Here is a 23,055-nt window from a genome sequence, read left to right on the forward strand (position 1 = left end):
AGTGAGGGAAAGGAGACATCCTCTTTCATCTGTCTTAAATCAGATTAAGATGGCTGTGAAACTACACCTTAATTGAAAAGTGTGAAAATCGGGCTCAGTTGACTAAGGCTGACTCATAGTAGGTCATCTAGCAACTTAGTCACAAGCCTCAGGCAAAAAGAGTATCCCTCCAACAGAATGCACCTCTAGCACGAAGGAAACAACAGGCCTTTCTATGCGGTCATCTCAAAAGCAATATTGGACATCAAAGGGTTGGTTTCAGTCAGACTGTGCTAATCTTCTCAGTGTGTGTCTCAAGTCTGAAGCAGGAGTGCTTTTCTGGTATCAGTATACTGATCAGCCCCACTTACTTTGCAGTGGTTCACATCATGTTGTGGTCTTGGAGCACAGAATTGGATTCCTTTCAGATGAAACCAAGCCAGAAAATGTGCTCCAAGAACACATCTAATGTGCTGCATCTGCTTCAGTCTGTGGGACGAGATGGGAGCTAGCCTGAAGTAAAACCTCCTGAAACGCAGGCAGGATGGATATCTCATTCTTCAGATTTGCTTCTTGTGCTCCACACTTCTTGTTAATGTAGATGTACCTCTCGTTCTCTGTTCTCTTTGCTGCTACCTGACAAAGTCCATTTTTCTTTTTACACTTTGTGCAGTGTCACACATCTAGATCACTGGACATGTAAAGACATTGCATTTATCTCTGCTCAAAATCCTAAATACCTGTAAGACTTACACTACATGAGAGATTTGGATGTGGCTGCTGCTGTGAAGATCTTATCTAAGAGATAAGGCATGTTTGATCTTGTCAAGAGGATAAGAGCCCCTATCCACAAGAGGTCACTGTAAGAGCCGCAAGGACCTCATGGGGAAGATACTGGTTTTGGCAAAGAAGCTGAAGCAGCTACTGCTGTTTTCTGCTGTATAATGAGTCAGTTGATTGCCAAGCAATTTGTGAAATGGTTAAACGCAAGCTACCAAAGGCAGGCACTCTTCCAGGCTACTGACATCATGCAACTGGTACTTTTACATCTACTCAAAGGAAATGCTTCCCAAGCCCAACCCTCCCTCAGAAGCTCATCATTAAAACCCCGCCATCATGTCTCATCTTGCCTTTGGGATGTATGGGAACTTATGGTATTTTATTATGCCTTCCTCTACTTTCAATAAAATTCAGTATGGTTAGAGATAAACTCTGTAAGCCCTGAAGAATGCAGAAATACTGTGTTGGATCCTGAACCACAAGCAACATACATTTGCATTAGCATGTTGCTGTGCTTGAGCTAATTACTCACATTAACCTGATGAGGTTGCTGCTTTAGGGACTACTGTGCCAGCTCGTATGAGGATTTGTAGCATTGCACTGCAGAAAGTAACTCTGAAAATGACAGAAGTATTACTACTTCTAGGTAAAATACTTGAGATGAAGTCTCAGGAGGGAGTAACTAAGAGCTGAAGCCTCATAGGAGGATTTTTTACTAGCATAAATCTAAATAATTCCACTGATGTCAAAGAAACTTGACAGTTTACACCAGCTAGGTATTTTTCTCGTCAAGAGAGAATGTCTGCTGTTCCTGTAAGACACAGCCCATAGGGTCCAGGGGCTGACTGTAAGTTACCAATACAAAACTCTTTAGAGCATTTCTAAAAACACTTACCCTCTTTTCTTACCTTTGGCTTTGGATTTCCTGCCACTCTGCATGTAAATGTGACTGGCATTCCCTCAAAGATTTTGTAATGCTTCAGCTTTATCTCAAAATATGGTGATACATTGTTATCAGTAGGTTCATCTCCATGTTGCACCTCATCGTCCGATTCTTCCACAGGAGATCTCTCCAGCCTATATTCAATTTCACTGATCAATCTTTGCTCAAAGCTGGAGACTTTATACTCCTGTCAAACAAGAAAGGTACATATTAGCATCTAGCTTCCACGTGTTGCTCAGCGAGATGTGTTCCTAATTCTTTGGGTTTTTTTATTCTACTGATCTTTGACAATCCATTAAGGTTTTACATATAAAAGGAAACTGTATCTTGTTGAAGAAAAACACTATAATCCATCCCTCCAATAGCTTCCCTATGAAACAATGATGACATCTGGTATAAGGCAAAAACTGCATTTCATGTTACCTTCAGGTCTAATTTATAAAAGGAAGGAAAGTCATTGGTTGCTTTCTTTTCATTTTTTAAACAAAGACTATAAGAATAAAAGTATTCTGAAGCAGTTCATAAAGACAAAAGAAACACATTAATATTTCCTTGAGGGTACAGGCAAATTTAGGGTGGGTTTTGTTTCCAGATGGCCAGAAGACCATATGGTTCACATCTGCTATTTGCATAGAAGTGTACCGGAGGCTGCACCAGGTTAAAATGATTTTGTTTACAGTTGTCTGTAAAAACAAGAAAAAAGAAAAGGAAAAGGAGAACATGGCAGCCCTGGTAGCCCACGATAGCTGCCTCTTTACAACTGTTGCGACGGTCCCCTTTGTCTGGCCAAAAGTATCACTTCTTTCTTAAAACCAAGATACAGAAAGAAGAGTGGAAAGCTTCACCCAGTGTAAACATGTACTACTGCTTGTTTAAATTTGCTATTCAGATACAAGGAAACATTACAGTGACATACAGAGTTATTTACCTTCTTGAGCTGTTTGCTCTTATCTACTTTGCAATACAAAAGTTCTGCTTTGAATCTCAGTGATAACAAAGATAATGCCAGAATGTAAGAAAGCTCAGAAGCAGAAAAATACAGTAATAAATGAGTCAAGGCTCTTGTCAGTCAGCAGAAATCCAGGCACCCTTGCAAATGACCTTTGGCCACTGTCTCTGACTCTTGTTTTATTTAACACAGAACACACGTCTCATATGAAGCCTCATTTCACATACCCATCCTATTATCATTACCTCTGGACTGGGAATGACATGCAGTCTTTCTACTGAGTGGTTACAGAACTAATCATAGGCTTCAACACCGATACAAAATGGAAGAGAAAAGCCTTTGTAAACTGCAGGTATTTTAATTTTTTCATTCCCTGAGAGTTTACGGTAAAAGTAAACCATGAAGTACACATGGTATATATAAAAAACAGCTAATTTGGATGCAAAGCAATTAGTATCAGAGTATGTTAACATTATGGCAGGATACTGGAGCACACTGTTACTGCAGTGAAGCTGCCTGCACTCCAACAATTAGGAACAACTTCAATTAGGAACAACTTCAACACCCTGAAGGGAGTGCAGCCCAAATCTCCCCAGGTACTAATGCTAGGTGACCTCTCATTATTAACCAAGAATAGCAGAAGGGCAAGGGCAAAGATAACAGAGGAAAAAAAAAAACAAACCAAACAATCAATGGACAAAAAGGCAAGACAGAAAAAGGTGAAAACGATAACCTTTTGAATATCCACAGGACTCACTACAGAAGCACCAACAGAGCGAGCTTCCTGCAAAGGCAGAAAAAGAGATCAAGAGGCAGAAAAAAAAGCAAGAGGCATCCATGACAATTTTGCAGTTTTCATCAGCAGAACATACTTTATGTGGGAATATAAGCAAACAAATGCTACACATTTCCGAGTGGCAACTCTGGCATCTGAATCTGGCCTTTCAAGCAGACTTTCTGTTGTGTTTTTGGTCTGCATCCAAAAAGTGCAGATTACACAAATAAGGAGAAAATGGCTTCAAGATAGTAGATGTAGTTTTTCCTTGAGAGACGTAAAGATCAGCACAGAATAGGACAAACAGAGGAGTTTAAAGAAGAGAGCAGACATTTGAGAACTCTCAACCTTATGGAAAAACTGAGCAATAGGCATGTGATCCTCCAGTTTACTCCACTGATATAGAACATATGACTCCTGTAATCAGAACTATCCTATCGGGTGCATATTTGTTGTCTTATGTAGGAATTTATTTTTTTCAAGACAATCACAGCCTGTAAAGAAGAAAAATGGAAAGGATTTTTTTTTCCTATGTAGAGTTTTGTGCACCTGTATAGCAGGATCTTCTTCTGGTTCTTGTATATTGAAGACAGTTGCAGCACTGTCTGCTCCCAGCAATCGACGAGCCATTTTTTCCTCATACGTTAATCTCTGAATAAAAAATAATATGGGGATAAGGGGGAGGGAAAAGAAATAAAACCAGTTCTTATTTCTCATTATGTACCACAAGGCAGTTAGACAGTAAGCAATGCTTTAGGTAATGTTACTAAAAGAGAGCAGCAATATGTTTCTAACAGCAATTTTCTACCACAGTTTGTAATGCATTTTTTTTGCATTACAAGTGGCTCTTCTGGCTTAAACAACCCTTGCCCTGATTCTGCCATTTGTTTCCATGCGCTTGCCAGGAACTTGGGCAGGATTGAGCAATAGGAACTGCTTAAATCAGCATGGCCATCAAAAAAGTGCATGCCAAATCATCCCCAGTCTTACTCCTAGTCGTTCTGCTTGATTTTTACATTAGAACCACACAGCAGGAAACTCTGCCAAAAATGCTAAGGAGATACTACTCTATTTGAGTATTTTGTCAAAAATAAGACAGATTTGTAGAAAAATACATTCTTTAAGGGTTTTTGTTTCTGTTTCTTCTTACTCTTTGGGCAATTGCAGGGAGAGCTTATAAAAGACAATTTACACTCAGAAGGTAAAACAAGTTAAAACAAAGCCTTAAGCGTGCAGTTCAATTATTTCATTATTACTTTTTCTTCTACATTCAATAACACGTCACACACTTAGACACTGTTATAAATCAGTGCTGCAAAAAAATGCCAGTGACTGAAAGGCAAAGTCATTACATGGTGACATGCCTCATTTAAACAGAAAAATGAAAGAATGGAAATTGTAAAACATTACATCTATTAACGCTTCCATTCTTACAAATTTCATTTAAATTAATTTTTAAAGTATGCTATACTGCGTCTAACCCAGCAGGCTGAAACTCATGAAAACTAGGTACCAGTGTGGCTTGGTTACAAATGTCTAAGGAAGTCATGAACTTTTTCTTCACTTTAATTTTTCCTGTGATTACTCCAAGTGCCCGCAGCCATGATTACGTGAACAGAATCACCCAAGACAGGAATCTGCAAGGCAAAAGCCTCAAGGCAAGCACAAAACCAGAGTTCACATGGTCCAAGCTCCCACATCATCTGATCACAGGGTTGGTTTTTTTTTCCCCTCAGGCCATGTGGGCCTTCTCAGGACATTCCATTCATTTGTCCAGGCCAAACATCTCTTTTACTTTCCAAAATAGGCATTGACAGTCATGCTTAGTCCACCTCCTTTAAAAGAACCCACAAACTTATACACTATGAAAGTGATTCTGCTTAATTGCTACAGAAAGCTGCCAAACCTGTGCAGTCAATGGAGAAAGGTAAGTACAGAAGCACTAGTCACTCTGACAGCTTTCCCTACTTTACTCCACTGACTTCACTAAGAACCAGAATCCAGCAGCTGTGGACTAGACAGTCTGTCTCAATCAGCTGTCTTGAACTACACCACCTCAGTCCACATCCTGGACATAGTAGCAAACCTATCAAACTTCTGAGCACGGTCCAGAAAACCTAAAGGCGACTACCTTCCAATGACACAAACAGAATCCCATGGTATTCTGATGATTTTGAAAACGTTTCATTGACAAGAAAGGGTTGACAGTCTACATTTAAAAAATGACTTTCCTCTTAAGAGATTCCTGTGTCAAAGACATTTAAATCAATGCCTTGATAACTGTAATCAAATCTTAGGAGATTTGCTTCTTGTAGCTCTGAGCAGGAAGAATCTGGTATGTTATCTTTTATGTGTATCTTAAAATGCACAAAAATTAATGGAGAACATTGAGGCTGTGCACTTCAATTGCCTGAGCTGTGCATTTCAATTGCCTGAGATGCCCATTTTAACTCCTTGACTCCTCAAGCAGGTTGTTAACTCCTGATAGAGTCTCTAAGTTAGTACTATAGGTTATTTTCTATTGTATTGGTCAAAAAAGTCCCACAGCTGCAGAATCTAATGATGCCTGATTCGTAATGGATTGTTTCTCATGATGAACTGTCTTGTACCCCTTTGATGTCCGCTTACCACTTAAGTCTTTCCCTTGTTGTCCAACAGCTGGGCAAAAGGTAGAATGAGCCTTGTCTGATCAAGAGCTCTGTATATATTTACTGGCCACTCAGTGATGAACATGCAAAGCATGTAGCCTCTGAGGCTGAAAAAGGTACAGACTGTGCAGGCTTATGCAAATTCATCACCTTTGAGATCTCCACTGCTTTGTTAGGTCCAAGTGAAATTGTCAAGCAAAAGGAGGAGCAACAGGTCAAAATGTACACTATAATTCCTCAGGGAAATGCAGCTTTGGAAATGCAAATAATAATAAATACATAAAATATAAAAATAATCTACAATAATTATTTTATATGCAGCATATCTGTGAAACTGCCCATGATTCCCACTCCCATTCCCTGGGGTATTTTATGTTTTTATACCGGTTGCCCATTGTTCAAAAGGTCTTCCTTGAAGCGAAGTTTTCTTTCCAGATCCTGAATTACAGCATCTTTTGACCCTTGAATCTCTTCATCTGATGCTATCCTGGCAGTTCTGCCTGTTTTCTTGGGAAATCCCCTGCAAAACAGTAAATTCATAAGCTTTCCTGAAATCATTGGTATTTAGGAATTTATCTGGACCCACTGCTGTTGGTGAAGAAAACAACATTGTTTCTTTGAAATTAAAGGTCTGGTATCTTATTTACTATGCTATTCCTGCTGACTCACATCACTGATGAAATTATTATTTTAAAAGCAAAGTTAAAGCTAAGCTTTATACATGCATTACCTAAAACAGGACTCAGGATTCTGTAGCGGTGGCTGTAAACACCATACACTCAAAGGGGAAACTGATGAGCAATAAAGCAAAGTGAGAGGGAAAATGAAAGAGAAAGCATGACTAGGTAAGTGGGGATGGCAGATAAACTAGGTTCCTATGGAGTACCAGCTAGATAAAAGATTAGAAAGATGCAAGACGAGGCAGTTAATAATTAATTTCCTACATTATTTATTAACTCATTCCTTGTTACAGCTTTGCAGTACACAATGCATAACTTCATGTTTATTCTCATCTCTCTGATGTTGCCAGAAGGCAACATGTAAATGTTGTTTCTGTACTCTGGCGAAAAGGAAAATCATCCCTGTAAAGCAGTTTTCAGCAGCAGGGATTCACGGTGGAATAGCAAGCATTTCCCAGGGCTGAGCTATGCCTCATACCAGCCTACAAGTTACACCACAAGTTATGACTGTACTTTCAGGATGTTTCACTCCTACTTTCTGGAATGGCACAGGGAACCTTTTTTCCCCAGTCTGAACTGATATTTAACATTTACGGTAGCTCTTTTGCTGGAAATGCCCAACATTTCTACTGGAGATCAGCTGCTCTTACACAGTTGTGAAGAAATCAGCATTCTATCAGTATGTGAAACTTGTAGCACAGCTCGTTTCTCCACTGAAGTCACACATTATCATTTAAAACACTGACACTGATTCAGTGAGTTCTGGTTTATCTTTTTTTTTTCTCCACTTCAACTAAACAGGGCTCAGCCCATTACATGGGAATGACTTATGCAAAACATGAAATCAAACCAGACAAACAAACTCACAGATGTCGGAGATAGGGGAAAAAAAGAAAATCAGACTAGCATGTAAGTGGTAAACTTGTTTCCAATGCACAATTTCATAATTCAATTATCAACACCAAAATGTTAAACAAGAATCATATGGAGATAGCAAATTTTCTTGGATACTCTTGGTACTAATTTTCTACAACATGGCTAGAGAAAAGTCATTCTTCTGCAAGTGTTTTCAATGGTAACTTTTAGCGTTAGTTAAAATGAAACAATACATACATGCTGTCAAAAGCCAAAAAAGGAATTAAGTAAATACATTATGAGAAGACAATAACTGGAAACATTTATGTCTAAATTCCTAAAACATTTCATATTCTGTTACTGAAACTAAATTTAAAATGGGAAAATGGTTAAAAAAAATGCATTTCCCCATTAAATTGCAGACATTTGCCTAATGTCACAAACAGCCAGAGAACAACAGCCTCCCTCACCCTGGAAATATCTGGCCACTAGCTGGAGATCTAAGTAACCAGCAGAATAATTCCCTCGGCATTTAGCTGGGCATCTTCTCAGTCACAACTAAAAGAGAGAGTCTCTTCCACTCTGTTTTGGGGAAGAAGTCAGGAAAACTATCCTATCTACAGGGAGACAAGAGAATGCTAAGAGGAAGAAGGGGTAAGATCTCTTCGAGGAAGAGATGTTTCAGTAACTCAAGAATCTTGGGGATAGTAAATTTAAAGGAAGATATGGAAGGAAAATGAAGACGAGAAGGTGGAAAGAGGGCACCAGAAGATAACATCCCTCAGGAAGGTTGGACCAGCTACTGGAAGGCTAGTGGAAAGGTGGCATCTATCTCTCTGCTCAGTCTTTCCCTTCACCTTCCAGCCTTTGACCCCACCCAGCTCTGCACTGTCAGGGAACTGAATTTCACCACTTTTCAGATAAGGACACACACCTCCCAAAACAAAATCTGGCCAACTTCAAGGCAGCATATTTTAAACCTGGCTTCACCTTGAAGAAGCTTTGTACCAGCTTTTCATGGAGACATGCATCCTACCTTGAAAGCTCCAAATGATAAGAAATAGTTTTAATTTCACGTTCTTACAAATTTCATACCTGAGTGATAAAGGAAAAGGCCTGCTTATGCTTGGCACTCAACAGGCTGTAAAGGTGGAATGTGCAGTTTACCCAAGGAAGTCCCAACAGCTCATGAAAAGAGGGGGATGGGCTAAGTGCTCTGGAGTGGATTTCAAGTAACAAGTGAAAGCATTTCCTGAAGCATTATCAGTTATCTCTGAAAACAAAACCCCCAAAGTAAGCACACCCATTCTAAAATAGGAAGGAGTACTGAGAGAATTACAGGTCAGCAAGTTCAAAATCCATCCTCAAGATAAGAAAACAGTATTACAGTCCCTTTTAAAACAATGAGGATAATAAGGCAATGAAATTAGAATCATATCAAACCACACATGAGCATGCAGACAAGCAAAAAGAAATAGCTTTCATATAGTTCAGTTTGTAGCTTCTGTGTAAACCTTCAGGCTTATTGAAGTTCCCCAATAAATCAGGGGAAGAGAGTCTGGCTGAAATTTCTATTATATGGCTGCACAACTGTCTGAAAAAGCTATTCAGAGAGTATCAAGGATTTTTTTTTTTCCTATCAAACTGGAAGAATATAGACCAATGAGGTCTTTCAAAGGTCTATATGTACTAAGTTCAGTACTTAGTATTTCAACCTTAAGAACTGGAATATGAAATAAGAAAGCATGTTTCTCAAATTGGCTGCTCACGCTGAACTTGTGGAGGTTGCAGCTCATATGCACATAACAACTGCAATGATCTTCATAATTAGTCTAGAGGTGGCCTAATGATGATAAAACCCACAAAAAATATTCAAAGCATGACAGCATATAAATGTAAAATTAGCATTAACATATTCAGCATCTCTCAAGAATCTGTGAGGTTAAAACTTGGATGTGAACGTCATTATTTCAAAAGGAAAAGAAATTTAATTCTCAGACACATTAGCATGAACCATGAAACTTCATTGCTTTCCTTTACTCCTTGCTGTTGGACCCTGGATCCAGTTTTACCACTGCACTTCAAGAAAAAGACAGCAAATTGGAAAGTTTTAGAACAAAAACCCTTGACAGATGGTTTTAAAAGAACAGCTTTTGTGACAAGCTATGTCATATATGCACAAAAATAAAAAAACAAACCTATTTATTTAATCAGGAAATAAGGAGAATGAAGATAGAAAGGTGACTCAATCATAAACCAGCAAAAAATAGGTAGCATTCAATGATTCCCCATTCCATTGAGGATGATAAGAACTTGAAGAACAACAGGTCTAGCTTAGACAAAAAACACAGAACTCTCTCCACCCTCCAACAGTGACAGTTAAGCACTGGAAAAAGTCATGTAGGGAAGCTAAGGAATTTTATTAAAGGCATGCAAATATTCCAGCAATGGCCTGGGATCCCTGGTAGCTTTTAATAGGAGAGGCAGTCTCCCTGACAACCTTCCAGATTTCTGATCATGTGCCAGAACATCCTGAGTTTTGCACAGTGGGTGTGAAGTGTCATCCAAGACCTGGTCAAGGCAATTTGCCTGAAAAACAGATTCCCTTCCCTTCACTTATGTTTACAATGTAAGCAAGGTTGTTTAAAAACATAATGATAGAAGTGAGTATCAGTCAAAATTTCTTGAAATGCCTTTAGAAAACCTCTTTCAGGACTATTTCAAATTGGGACAAAAAAAAAAAAAGGGAATAGTAAGACCTCACTTGGACTACTGTGTGCAGTTCTGGTGTCCTCAACATAAAAAGGACATGGAACTGTTGGAACAAGTCCAGAGGAGAGCCATGAAGATGATGAGGGACTGGAGCACCTCCCGTATGAAGACAGGTTGAGAAAGTTGGGGCTGTTCAGCCTGGAGAAGAGAAGGCTGTGTGGAGACCTCATAGCAGCCTTCCAGTATCTGAAGGGGGCCTATAGGGATGCTGGGGGTGGACTCTTCATTAGGGACTGTAGTGACAGGACAAGGGGTAACGGGTTCAAACTTAAACAGGGGAAGTTTAGATTGGATATAAGGAAGAAGTTATTTACTGTGAGAGTGGTGAGGCACTGGAATGGTTGCCCAGGGAAGTTGTGAATGCTCCATCCCTGGCGGTGTGCAAAGCCAGGTTGGACAGAGCCTTGGGTGGCATGGTTTAGTGTGAGGTGTCCCTGCCCATGGCAGGGGGGTTGGAACTTGATGATCTTAAGGTACTTTCTAACCCTAACTATTCTATGATTCTAAGAGGTGCACAAGGAAAATGCAATTCTTCCTGCAGATGCTCTATTTCCACCCCCTCTCTACCATTTTTTTCTTTCTCTACTTTAAAATATGTACATAAATATACACACACACATACATACCCCCCACCAAATTAGCTCTGAAGACATACATTCTTGGGATGAATTTCAAAATTGCTACAAGGCAATGACAACAAACAGAAGATCCCTGGTAAATCTAGCCTCTAAAGCACAGATCCATTCAGCTTGAGAGACTGTTTGTCTGTCAAGACAGCCTGGCAGTAAACTTGTTCGAGCTGCTTTTGCAAATATTTTTGACCATCTTACATGCCCTTATCTGGATGCATTAAGATTTGTGCACTAAGTGTGTGACTCATCAGGTTTCTTTTCATCTTTTCTCAGGGAGAGTATCAAACAAAACATTCTGCCAATTCATTTATGTATTTGTACGTTCATACTTTGCCTGATGCAATTTTCAGAGTATGCTGTGATTATAAAGGTAGCAGGAGACAGCTGGAGAAGACATATTTCAATGTCTATCAGCCTTTGAGAATCAGGCTGCAATTCACACAGATTTCTGAGCACCTCAGAAACATGCATCACTTAAGTCACAGCAGGCCTGAACACAGACATAGATAAAAGCACACACGTCTGAATTCTTTTGGTCAAAAAGGGTGCTATGGAATTGCCAAAACTCAGTCATCTTAATTCACACAAGAGATTTTTGACAGCAGAGATTTTTGCAACCTTGGCTTGGCTCTCCTTAGTTTTGAATATCTGCCCTAACGTTTGTTTAGAAAGAAGGCCAAACCAGCAGTACTTCTCATGTTTTAATTACACAGAGTGCATGCTGGATGCAATTCCTGCTTTTCCTATGTACCTTTTACAGTGTAAACAAGGGCAACAGGCTGGCTGTTGTTATCCTTCCAAGAACAAATTCCTGTTTGCAGCCAATATGGCCAGTTTCACAGAAATCCAAATCAATTCTCTGGTACTGAGGTAATGAACAGTAACTTGATTTTTCCTTTAAAACTAAAGCTTTCCAAAAATACAGCTAATTCCTGCCCACTTAATACATTTTTCAGTTACTGTAAGAAAGTTACTACAAGCACTGTAATAGGTCACAAACTTTGAAGCTGCAGCTGCATACTAAAACCCTTTTAGTCTGATCTTGTCATGCATGCTGTGGAGACAGGAGTCAGCTCTGTTCAGCAATATGACACTACATTCATCTGAATTAAGGCAATGCCTGAGGCACAGACCTGACTAAGGATGACCTGTACTAAATGAAACAAAGGTAACAAAAGTTCAATTATTTCTACCACCCAAGGTGATGAAACTGCACTTGAAAAAAACTGTGCTTCCGCATTGGCTAGGATCAAGACTGATATGAATAATACGTGTTTCTGAGTAAGTCTGAGCCTTCTTGACTAGATAACACAGAGAACAACTCATCTACAAACTGCATGCCCACCACCAAAAATCCATTTTTCTAAAGCTTACCTTTACAAATGCATTTTTACTCATTTAAAGAAGTACTATTTTTTCATGCTCCTATTCAGTTCCTTCCCCACCTGAGCAAGTTATCCCTCTGTCTCATGCTGCATGTTAACACAGATAATGCAATTGTCATTTGCCTTTCAAGACATCCACATAGTTGGATACTGATTTTAAAATATACTTATTTCGTAACCAGTAATCTTATCTGAATTCCTGATTGTTAGCAGCTTCACCTGAAGTGACAGTAAAGAAGAAATCACTAAAGCACAGACTGCTCCTGAATGCAGCAAAGGTTGGCACAGTCCTCAGAGTCCTGAAGTCTTGAGAAGATCAGGTAGCTGCCAAAAAAGCAGCATGTGAAAAAAAAAGCTACACTGGACTGAGACAAGGTCATATATCCAAAATATTAACCTTTACTCCAGTTGATGAAATCATAGAATCATAGAATAGTTAGGGTTGGAAAGGACCTTAAGATCATCTAGTTCCAACCCCTCTACCATGGGCAGGGACACCTCACACTAAACCATCTCACCCAAGGCTTCGTCCAGCCTGGTCAGTTCTTTATCCACTGAGTGGTCCACCCATCAAATTGGTGTCTCTCCAACTTAGAGACAAGGATGTCCTGTGGGACAGTGTCAAACGCTTTGCACAAGTCCAGGTAGATGACATCAACTGCTCTACCCGTGTCCATCAGTTCTGTAGCCCGATCATAGAAGACCACCAAATTGGTCAGGCAGGATTTCCCCTTAGTGAAGCCATGCTGGCTGTCACCAAGCACCTTGTTGATTTTCATGTGCCTTAGCATGCCTTCTAGGAGAATCCGCTCCAAGATTTTGCCAGGCACAGAGGTGAGACTGACTGGTCTGTAATTCCCTGGGTCATCCATTTTCCCCTTCTTGAAAATGGGGATTATATTTTCTTTTTTCCAGTTGTTGGGAACTTCACCTCACTGCCATGATTTCTCAAATATGATGACCAGCAGCTTCGCAACTTCATTCGCCAGCTCCTTCAGGACCCGCGGATGGATTTCATCAGGACCCATGGACTTGTGCACGTTCAGATTTTTAAGATGGTCTCGAACCAGTTCCTCTCCTACAGTGGGCCCAAGGCCTTCATTCTCACAGTCCCTGCATCTGCCTTCCAAGACTTGGGTGGTGTGGTCAGAGCCTTTGCCAGTGAAGACCGAGGCAGAGAAGTCATTCAGAACCTCAGCCTTCTCCAAAACCTGTGTAGCCTGTTCTCCCGATAGCTTCCAGAGGGGGTCTACGTTGTCCCTAGTCCGTTTTTTTATTTGCTACGTAGCTATAGAATCCCTTCCTGTTATCCTTAACATCCCTAGCCAAGTTTAATTCTACTGTTTAAGGTCTCCACAACTATCAAGCACTGCACTTGGCTTCTACATTCACAGATATTTCTATGGCATTCAGATTAGCTTAAAATAAGAAAGTTAAGTCCTCTGAAGAAATACATCTGCAAACAAAGCTACAAACCAATGCTGCTAAGCAGCCTCTCTCCCTTTTCAACAGAAAGGTGTATGTACCAATTCTCTTAGTTAAGTTCACTTGCCATCTTACAACATTCTTAAACATCTAGCAAATACCATTTAGAAAAAGAACTAAACCACACGGGTACAACAAAATAAAGCAAAAAACTTTAAACAAAGATAGTCTAATGGACAGGAACACAAACCCTAATCTTGGCTGAAATTTTTCCAGTGACAGAAGTACTTGTCTTTATCTGCATTTTCCTGAGATCCAGGATAACTCCAGGTATGGCTGAACAGGTAGCATACAGAGATGAGGTGAACTCCCTTAGAAGCACAAAACCATCCTGACCCTCCCCCTCAGTTTGATGTTGGAATTCTTAATCAAGGTAATTTTTCCTATGTATCACTAGTTTCACATCAATCATACTGTAGGCTACCCCCATACGTTATGTACAGTTGTGACAGGCATAACTTACAGAAATGGAAGTAAATGTCTGGCCTACATAGGACAAAAATACAGTTCACTCTAAAATGAAAGCTGACATTTGTACTGGAAGACTGTTGAAAGCTGTAAGATAAAAAGATGGGGAAGTATAGCTTTTCCTCAGAGTGGTTGCCATCATTGCCAACTGACTTAAGGAACCTGAGGGTTACTAAAATATTTGCCTCAGTGCTATTTGAGATAGGATTCAATGGCCAAATCACAGTAAAGGCCCCTGATTCAAAGAGGAAAAAAACACAGACCTCTCTGATGTTGCTATTCTCATGACTCCCACATAATCTCACTTAAGATTTGGATTTAAGGTTCTAGAGATCATTGAAACAGAAATTAAATCCACTTGTGTAGGATGATAAAAGATGCTTATTTAATTACATTTTACAAGATACTTTAGACAATCTTCTCTTCAAAACAATGTTTTCTGTTCCGTTTTCCACTATTTTTCAGAAAGTTGTAAATCTAGAGACATATTCTTTCAGCAGTTCTGTAGAGTCAGACTTTTTCTGTTTGTGACTCAGGTTATTTTACTGAAGATACCTACTTTAAGAAAAACTCTTACTTTCAGGGAAAGTGTCTACATTAAGAAAATACGGTATTTTTTACTCAAGTACTTTCAAAAGGATATATGTATGGCTGACAATACATGGTTTTTATACTTGGAAAGAGATTCTATTTCTTCAGGTTGGGTGACTCCACACCTTTCAGTAGCAGGATTTATATTCTTGTTATTTAAATATTCACTAAATGCTGACCAGATCCTTCTCATGGGATTAATTTTGCTTTCACAAATGCTCTTGTAAACTTGCCAATGTATGTGCTAGCCTAGAATTTGTAAGTATACTTATTTCTTTTCATACAGATATAATTTTTTTCTATGAACAGTGAAGACCAGATTACAGCTCCTACAGACTTAACTGTGGACAAAACCACCTCAGTTCTAGGTCCGTCACATTAACTCTGCTCCCTGCAAGCCTTTTGTAACTGAAAGTTAACCTGAGTCCAACACATCCACCCACTTCTTTAGGTGAAGAAATAACTGAGATTTTTTTAAGAACAGCACCCAACAATCTTACTCCAGCCAAGTTTTACCTCAGAAATAACTGACAAGCGTTCCTAATGCCTTAAGTACATAATTAGGTACTTAGTTCCACTAGCTCTTCTCTTTTGTTTAATATCACTATGCTCTGGCCAGGGATGAATTTAACACACCTGCCCGATTAACAGAGAAAAAGATTATTCCTAAAGCTTGCTCAGCTACAGCCACCACAGTCACAGCTTGAAAATGCTGGTCACTACAAAGTGCCTAGAGCTTACTGGAAAGATGAGATATATTTTATTCAAATGAAGCAGTTACCATACAATTGTTGCAAATAAATACTTAAAATATTTAAAGGTGAATTAGTAGCTATTAATGACACAGAGCTGCCTTCCATGTTTCAGATGTCCAAATAAAATGGAGTAAATTCACAAGTAGCTATTCCCATGATACAGGCAAGACTGTAAGACTACATGTTATTAAAAAAAACCAACAAAAAAACCCACTCAAAACAAACAATCCCCCCAGTGTCATGTTTCCAAATCTATCAACTGGAAAGCATGTTTATCTGATCAACTGGTTTAGATAACACTGTCACTTCCACAGATACTGAGGCTCCAAAACCAAGGACAATATTAACTGTTAGCTGAAACATTAGCATCGTATTTACTGCTCACAGAGTACAAGGATGGAATAGTTAGAAACGTTTTGTCTGACCCCACAGAAAAAGAGGCAGAATCCTTCCTTGGATTAATTTATCTTTTAAGTAGAACAAAGATACATACACTGGAAAAGAAATGCCTGGAGAAAGCTGGTGGAGGGAAGGTCTGACTCCATGAGGAGAAATGAAGACTCTGTTGGTTTGTATGCAACCACTGTGCCTTCGATGTTACAGAAAATGTCACTGATGCTGCCTTTGAACATCTACAAAAATAATTACCTCCAGCTGCAATGCTTATTACTTTACCTTTATTCTACTCCTACCACAAAAGCAATCTGAGGAAAATAAGCATGATGCCTACCAAATACTAATTCTGAAGAGCAGATCTGTGATTGCACTAAGATTTAGTAATGAAAAAATTATTGAAATGTAGGAAAAATTTAGGAAAAAAATTCAACAGATTCCACAGTATATCAAGATGCTTAACTTCTAAAAAAAGTCTGTAGAATTTCCTACTCTGCCAAACAATGGGTTTTGGTAATTACAAGAGCCTCTGACAAGGCTAAATGTTTAGTATTTTTTTTCTTTCAGGTATTTGGCTATCAGTGTACAGTACCTACAGCCTTGGAGAGAGTAAAACAGCCATGGTAAAAAGACCACATAATCCAAATATGAACAGTGAATTACCAGCCCTGAAATACACACACAAAAAAGGCAAAAGGAGAGAGCCATGAAAACATTGAAAGCATACAGGAAAACTGTTTGGAGAGCATTTTATCTGCTAGAGACACTTGATACTAAAGGGCTGAAGTATCTAAATGCAATGAAAGATCCAAGTCTGCTTCCATTGATGCTGGAAATAAATATAATAAACAAAATAATACTAATTAGTTATTAAAAAAATTATTTTTGAATATCATTAAACTTTCAAAATATGAAATAAAAATATGATAATAAATCATAAAGTTGTTTTCTAAAGAGGAAATTCTACCACTTCAAACACTGTATTTGGAAACTCTATAGTGCAAAAATATACCTCCTTCCCATGAAAGGTATTTCTAACTGCCTAGGTAACATTCAGCGACCCACTATCATATTCTCCATATCACCACTATATGACTGATCTAGAAGAGACAAAGCTAAATGGGATGACTAGCATTTTAGATGCCAAGCTGAAGCAAAACTTTGAATGCTCTAATTTGTCCCTTGCACCCAGCCTGCACAGCACTGTCAGAAAGCAGTATCATCCTTTTCAATTTATGAATCTTTGAGATCATAGAGTACATGGCCAGACTATAGGCCGAGGTTATGGAATACTGTGAACGGCTCAAAACCTACATCTCAGAAAGACAAATGTGTTCAAGAAAAGAAGATTTGTGAGGATTAAGCAAAAGACAAGGAAAAAGAAAAAGCGAAGGTGGAGTTAAAAAAAAGGATCTGAGGCTATAGCACAAAGCAGAAGAGAGCAAAAGGAGTGGGGGGAAGGGAGGTAAGAAGAATTGCTCAGGAGCGGTATGAGAATGATGGGAAACAGAATTATTTACTCACCAAGGCACACTAGACATTAGTAACTTACACAGTAAAATGAAAAGGGAGAGGCCAGGGAAAAATTGGCATCAAAGATACATGACAATAGATTATTACTTTTTTTTTTTTCATCACACAGTACATCTTTTACCATGCTTTAATGTTATAATTCAATGACAAATGCTTATTGTATATATACACACATATGTATATATATATATAAATTATACACACATACATTCAGTACAGTTAACATGATCCAGCTCCCATCTGGACTACATTTCCTGAGGGAATGCAGGCCAAACAGCCAACCACCTCAACCTCAGCTCAGAGCCTGAGGCTGCTGCCTTGTCCTGGGGGAGATAGACACACCATCACATGCACACCCAGACTGGCTGCTAGGCTTGGGAAAGTGAGGGGCATGGGGAGGGGGAAAACATCCTTGCAGAGTTTTCTCTCTGTCCAAAGATCAAAGGGAATAAGAAATAAAACAGCTAATGCCTAAAATGAGAACATGTGTGCACGAATGTAGCACAACAGGGAATGAGGGACAAGCAGAGGATCAGACTGCTGCTGTCACCCTCAGAGCACACAGAATGGAACCTGAAAGAGAAACCAGTTCCTATCCAGAACTATATAGCTGTACTACAGATATTCTTGGAAAATCAGGGATAAATTCAGGCTTCTGGGGACTGTGCTTATCAGTCAAGCTGTCAGTAATTTAATCATGCAGCTTTCAGCAGTCAGTACCAATAGGGAAACTCAGCCAGTGCAAAGGACATGGTAAGACAGAAAATCACAACTATTATAAGTGCAAGGGAAAACAGTACTATTTATTAATTTTTCTCCTAAGCCTGTTTTGTGGCAAGAGTCCATAATGACCCATATGACAGAAATCAAGATAAAGAAATGCTTTTTAAAGCATATGTATGATTTATTACTTTGATATCTGTCTACTTTCTGCCTTCTCTTCCTTTTCGTATCTTGGACTGAAATAACAGAAGTCCCTGCTGCAACAGTCTGTAGCTGTGCAAGTCACCTAGATACATAGATCTGTTTAGACAAACTTCTAGACAAAGTTATAAATAAGCCTTGGACACAGCTATTCTCATTTTTGTTCTTCAGCATGTCTCTTTGTTCTCTAAGGATGGAATGAGAGTATAGTGCCAGTGGAAAGACAAACTGATCTATGAAGGGAGCTGACATGCTCCAAAATACTATTTTGGCCTTTAGAGAGGACAAAAGGGGAAAACAAGCATGCAGAGTTGTTAGGGGGAGGGATTCTGCTTGGTTTTATGCAGCGCTTTTCTAAATCCCCTCCTAAACACTTTCCTAAACTTCCTCAGAATAAAAACTAGCCAAAAGTCAATACATCATTACAACCACTTTGTTGTCAGATGTAGACTTAATACCTTATACTTTAAGTATCACAAAGCTATACAGATTTCTGAATAATGCTCTCTTTACTTGGTATTTCTCTACATGCAGACATAATAGGAACACAGACTGCAAATATCACTGCATATGTGACTTTAAAAGAACTGGGTCATGAGAGGAGTTTTCCTGGATCTCCTTCCACCATCCTAGGCATTTGCTACTGCTTTCAGATTTTCATCAACTCCAATTTAAAGTTTTGTGTTCCTACTCTAGGACTCTCTCAGAATCTCAATTCTGTGAGGGTTATATCCGATCTCTAGCACAGAGGCATTGGCACATCTATTGGAACATCTATTCACACACCTCTGTCAGGTGGTAGGTAACAGGGAAGTATCCCAGAAACATAAAATGAAGCAAGTGCAGTAATCTTCAGTACAATCTCCAATACAGTCAAACTCAAGGAGCTCATTAGCAGATACTTACGGAGGCGTCACTCCTTTCGGGAGGCCTAATGCATTGACAGAAATGGGTGGCGGCTGGGATGGCAGCATGGAGCTGAGAAATGCTGCTGGAGACTGGCTGGAGTTAGGAAATCTGGGAGTTGGAGACAGGCTGTGGGAAGGTGAAGAAAGGGAAGGAAGAGGAGGGGGTGGGGGAGGTGGAAGTGGAAAGGAATCACACACCGGATATGTTGTAGTTGGACTAAAGACAGGTGGAGGTGGGGGTGGAGGGGATGGGGAAGAAGGAGACCAGGCATACTCCCCTTCTGGAGCAAACTGCTGAGAGAAGGGAGGAACAGGCACTCTCCCAAACTGCTTCTGAGAAGCAGTTGGAGACATAGGAGAAGGAAGGCTGGATGTAGATGATCCTGAAGATGGAGTCACGTAACCTGAAGCAGGGCTGATGTTCTGAGCAGCAATGAACTGCTTAGGTCGAGCATAGTTGAAGGAACTGGAGGACTGCATGTTTGGGGAAGTATGAGAGTTAAGAATACTCATTGGCACAGGAGAAGTGACAGACTGGCTGGATGCAAGCTCCTGGAAGGAGGGGGGAGGAGGAAAGGAAGGAGAAGAGGGAGGGTGCTGGTAATGATCAGGTTGCTGTTGGTGACGGTACCACTGGCCACTTTCTCGCTCCAGACGAATTTGGTTCTGCAGCTGCTGTATTTTTATAGGGTCCCTGTAGGAAGGAAAAATAGACAAAAAGATGATCAGACATGCAGTGCTGGTTGAGGAGAAGACAAAAGTTCCACCACTTCATGGTCTAGGAAAATCAGAAGGCAGGGAAAGTTAAAAGTGCTTGCGTATCTTCAACAGCCTTATTTCCTCAGAGCTAAAACATGGTACACGGTTTTGAACTCAAAAAGGGGGAAAAAAGTGTATTCATTCTAGAATTTAACAGAACCTTCAGATCTTAAAAAAATGGTGAATTATAAGACAATTTGAAGATGCCTAGGATATTTTATTTCCACATAATATAAGTAACGGTAAAAATGTGTTGAAGTTCTTAACAAGGTTTGTTTTCATCTCTTGCCCGTTTCATTCAATGACTGTGTTTCATTAATAAGCCTCAGATATTTACCTAGTGACAACTTCAGCCTTGATTTCTGCTGCAGTCTATGCAGGCCAATTGGGCAGACCTAATTGCTGCCATAATTTTAATGAGGTACTTGGAGAGAAGGGACCAACTTCTGTGTTAGACGTATCCATGTATCTGAAGATGAGCAAATAAGACTTCCAAGAATCCCTTGTAAGCTAAGGAACTCAACTTCCCCTGTCTTTAGTCACACTTGTTCTTCCAGACTTTACTCTTAGCTGTAGGCCCTGAGACGTGTCTTAATAGGTACTGAAAACAGTTCTGAGGAGTTACAAATTGCAATACAATCAGCTCAAATGGAAATAATAATTTCTTTTAGAAATGCAGACATTCACCAGCAGAACAATAAAGACTAAAAAACTACTATGCGAGAGCAGTCAGAACTGTTAATTAAATAATAAAAGAAGCAAAATGTTCAGCAGTGAAGAAAACCAGACCACGCACTGGCTTCTTTTTTGTCCACAATACCGGCGTTTGAATGACATTGAAACCAAAATTAACTGTGTGGTCTATTATCTTAAAGTACATCAGACTGACTTGCTTAAAACTTGTCATCTTCCAGCTGGAAATCATAACTTTATCTCAATACTCCAGATGTCCACAAATTTTCAGCATATGCACATATACCTTTGCTGTATATTTAATATGGAAATACTTTATTATATACATGTGTGTCATTGTTTATGTATGATTTAAGTATTTTGAGCAGAAATTTTAGAAGCTATCTCCTTCATGCGCAATGTGTGAATGTACAATTCTGGCACAACAATATACTTTTGTTGGTAGCAACAAAATTAGAAATGGTAGTATCATCATATTTTCCAGTCTAAGATTAATTTTGATATTCCAACCATCCATATTTCCCAGAAAATGTTTTCTGACAATAATTCTGCTTACGATCTCGGGCCAAAGGAGAATGTTTATAGATAAGAAAATGGGGAGCAAGCCTGGTTAGGACAGAAAACTGAAAAAATCAGTTATTATTACATTTAACAGTTGGTCTTTTTCTTTTCTGTTATAAAAATGGTTCCATTCTAGAAACATCAGTCATTGCGCCAACAATACATATTTCAGTACTAAAAAGGAGATTGCATTTTCCTTTTTAATTAAATCAGCAACAAGAACATTGAAGTGTTGCAGCTCACTTGTAAATTTTATAATTCATTTTTTAATGTTGACAATAGAGACTCTAAATCACTATCAGTTTAACTTTTCACTCCATAGGACATGAGCTGAACCTTGTTCCTCAATTTTTGCTAAGTTACATAAAAGTCTCATTTCACTGAATGGGCTAAAGCAACACAATTTTAGTTCCCATCATCATGTGACTTTCTTGGCTGATGGCAGAAATACTTCAGATCACCTCAGATTGGAAAGAGGAAGTCCTCTAAGATTATTACTCTCAACTCATTCTGTATCTTTAGTCTACTTGCAGAGCTATTGTCTGACACCTCTAACATGATTTACAAATAAAACTTACTTTTCATCATAGTCACCCCCAATATTATTTATTTATTAGAGGGAGGCTAATGTTAAAAAAAAAAAATGGGGGATATTTAGTATTGTAAATGGTGTGCTGAATACAGAAGAAACTTTGCTGTCTCCAACCCTTCTATGTTTACCCAACATGTGCTGAAAGCAAATCAGTGTCTTGTCCTGGGACTTTTATATTTCCCCTGCCAAGTCAGATGGTGCTCTGCCCAGCCAACAGCATAACACAAATGACCATCTATGGCCCTATCAATGGTAAGTATACTACTACAGTGCCTGCCACCAAGCTGCTGCTGTACCAATCTGGGCAGCAGCAAAGATCAGTTTCAGGGTATGTCTACAAAAGGTTGGCAGGCAAATATGAGGTTTGTCTCTGCTCTCACACTACATTTGACTTGAGGCTACAGGACTATACATTCCTGTAAGTCAGGATTTAGTACCTTGGGACAGCACTAACCCCATTTGCAAAACTTCTGATCAATTTAGGAGGCCAGGCAAAGCAAGTGTATATCTGCTTGAAAAATTCACATGCAGACATAATCATCACATCAGTCCATGTAGTGAAAAACCATAAAGAACTTCTTAGGGCAAATTTTCATTCCAGTGGTAGAAATGCACGATCCTTGTCTGCAAAGGGATGTTCTCCACCTCGGAGCTTTTGATAGCAGATACTGCCCTATAATAGTAATTTCTTGAGCAGATGTATCCTAAGGATGTGTCATCATGAAGAAGAAAAAAGAAAAGAAAAGAATAATTACTTTGCAAATCTTCCTTTGCCATGACACCAACAGCAGTGGAAGTTCTACATAGGTAGGTCTTTGAAAGATAAAACTGCTGTACTACAAATACAGAGCCCAGCAGTCAAAATTAGGCAAAGGAATCTCTGCTATGTTGCCCTCATCAATAGGGAAACAAAGGGAATTTAAAAGAATTCAATTTTTGGATGAGTTTTCAGGAAAAATTAGTTTAATTGTAATGACATCCTCTTTCCAATTAGC

General features: G+C 39.2%; 1 protein-coding gene across 3 annotated transcripts in view; it reads right to left on the reverse strand.

Moving 5' to 3' along the window:
• Positions 1-23,055, reverse strand: part of PALLD (palladin, cytoskeletal associated protein) — a 194,792-nt gene that overhangs the window by 18,847 nt on the left and 152,890 nt on the right. For 2 of the 3 annotated variants that reach the window (XM_061475141.1, XM_061475152.1), the window contains 5 exons: positions 19,454-20,149; positions 6,459-6,594; positions 3,976-4,077; positions 3,385-3,435; positions 1,668-1,889 (listed from right to left, as the gene is read on the reverse strand). In XM_061475141.1, the coding sequence (XP_061331125.1) occupies positions 1,668-1,889; positions 3,385-3,435; positions 3,976-4,077; positions 6,459-6,594; positions 19,454-20,149 (1,207 nt within the window). The remainder of the gene's footprint in view (positions 1-1,667; positions 1,890-3,384; positions 3,436-3,975; positions 4,078-6,458; positions 6,595-19,453; positions 20,150-23,055) is intronic. The other variant, XM_061475161.1, reaches the window with a different exon arrangement.

This window comes from Pezoporus flaviventris, unplaced genomic scaffold (genome assembly GCF_033815535.1).
Source record: "Pezoporus flaviventris isolate CSIRO_AGI_PZ_B2104156 unplaced genomic scaffold, CSIRO_AGI_Pfla_v1 ptg000002l, whole genome shotgun sequence".
Lineage (NCBI taxonomy): Eukaryota > Metazoa > Chordata > Aves > Psittaciformes > Psittacidae > Pezoporus > Pezoporus flaviventris.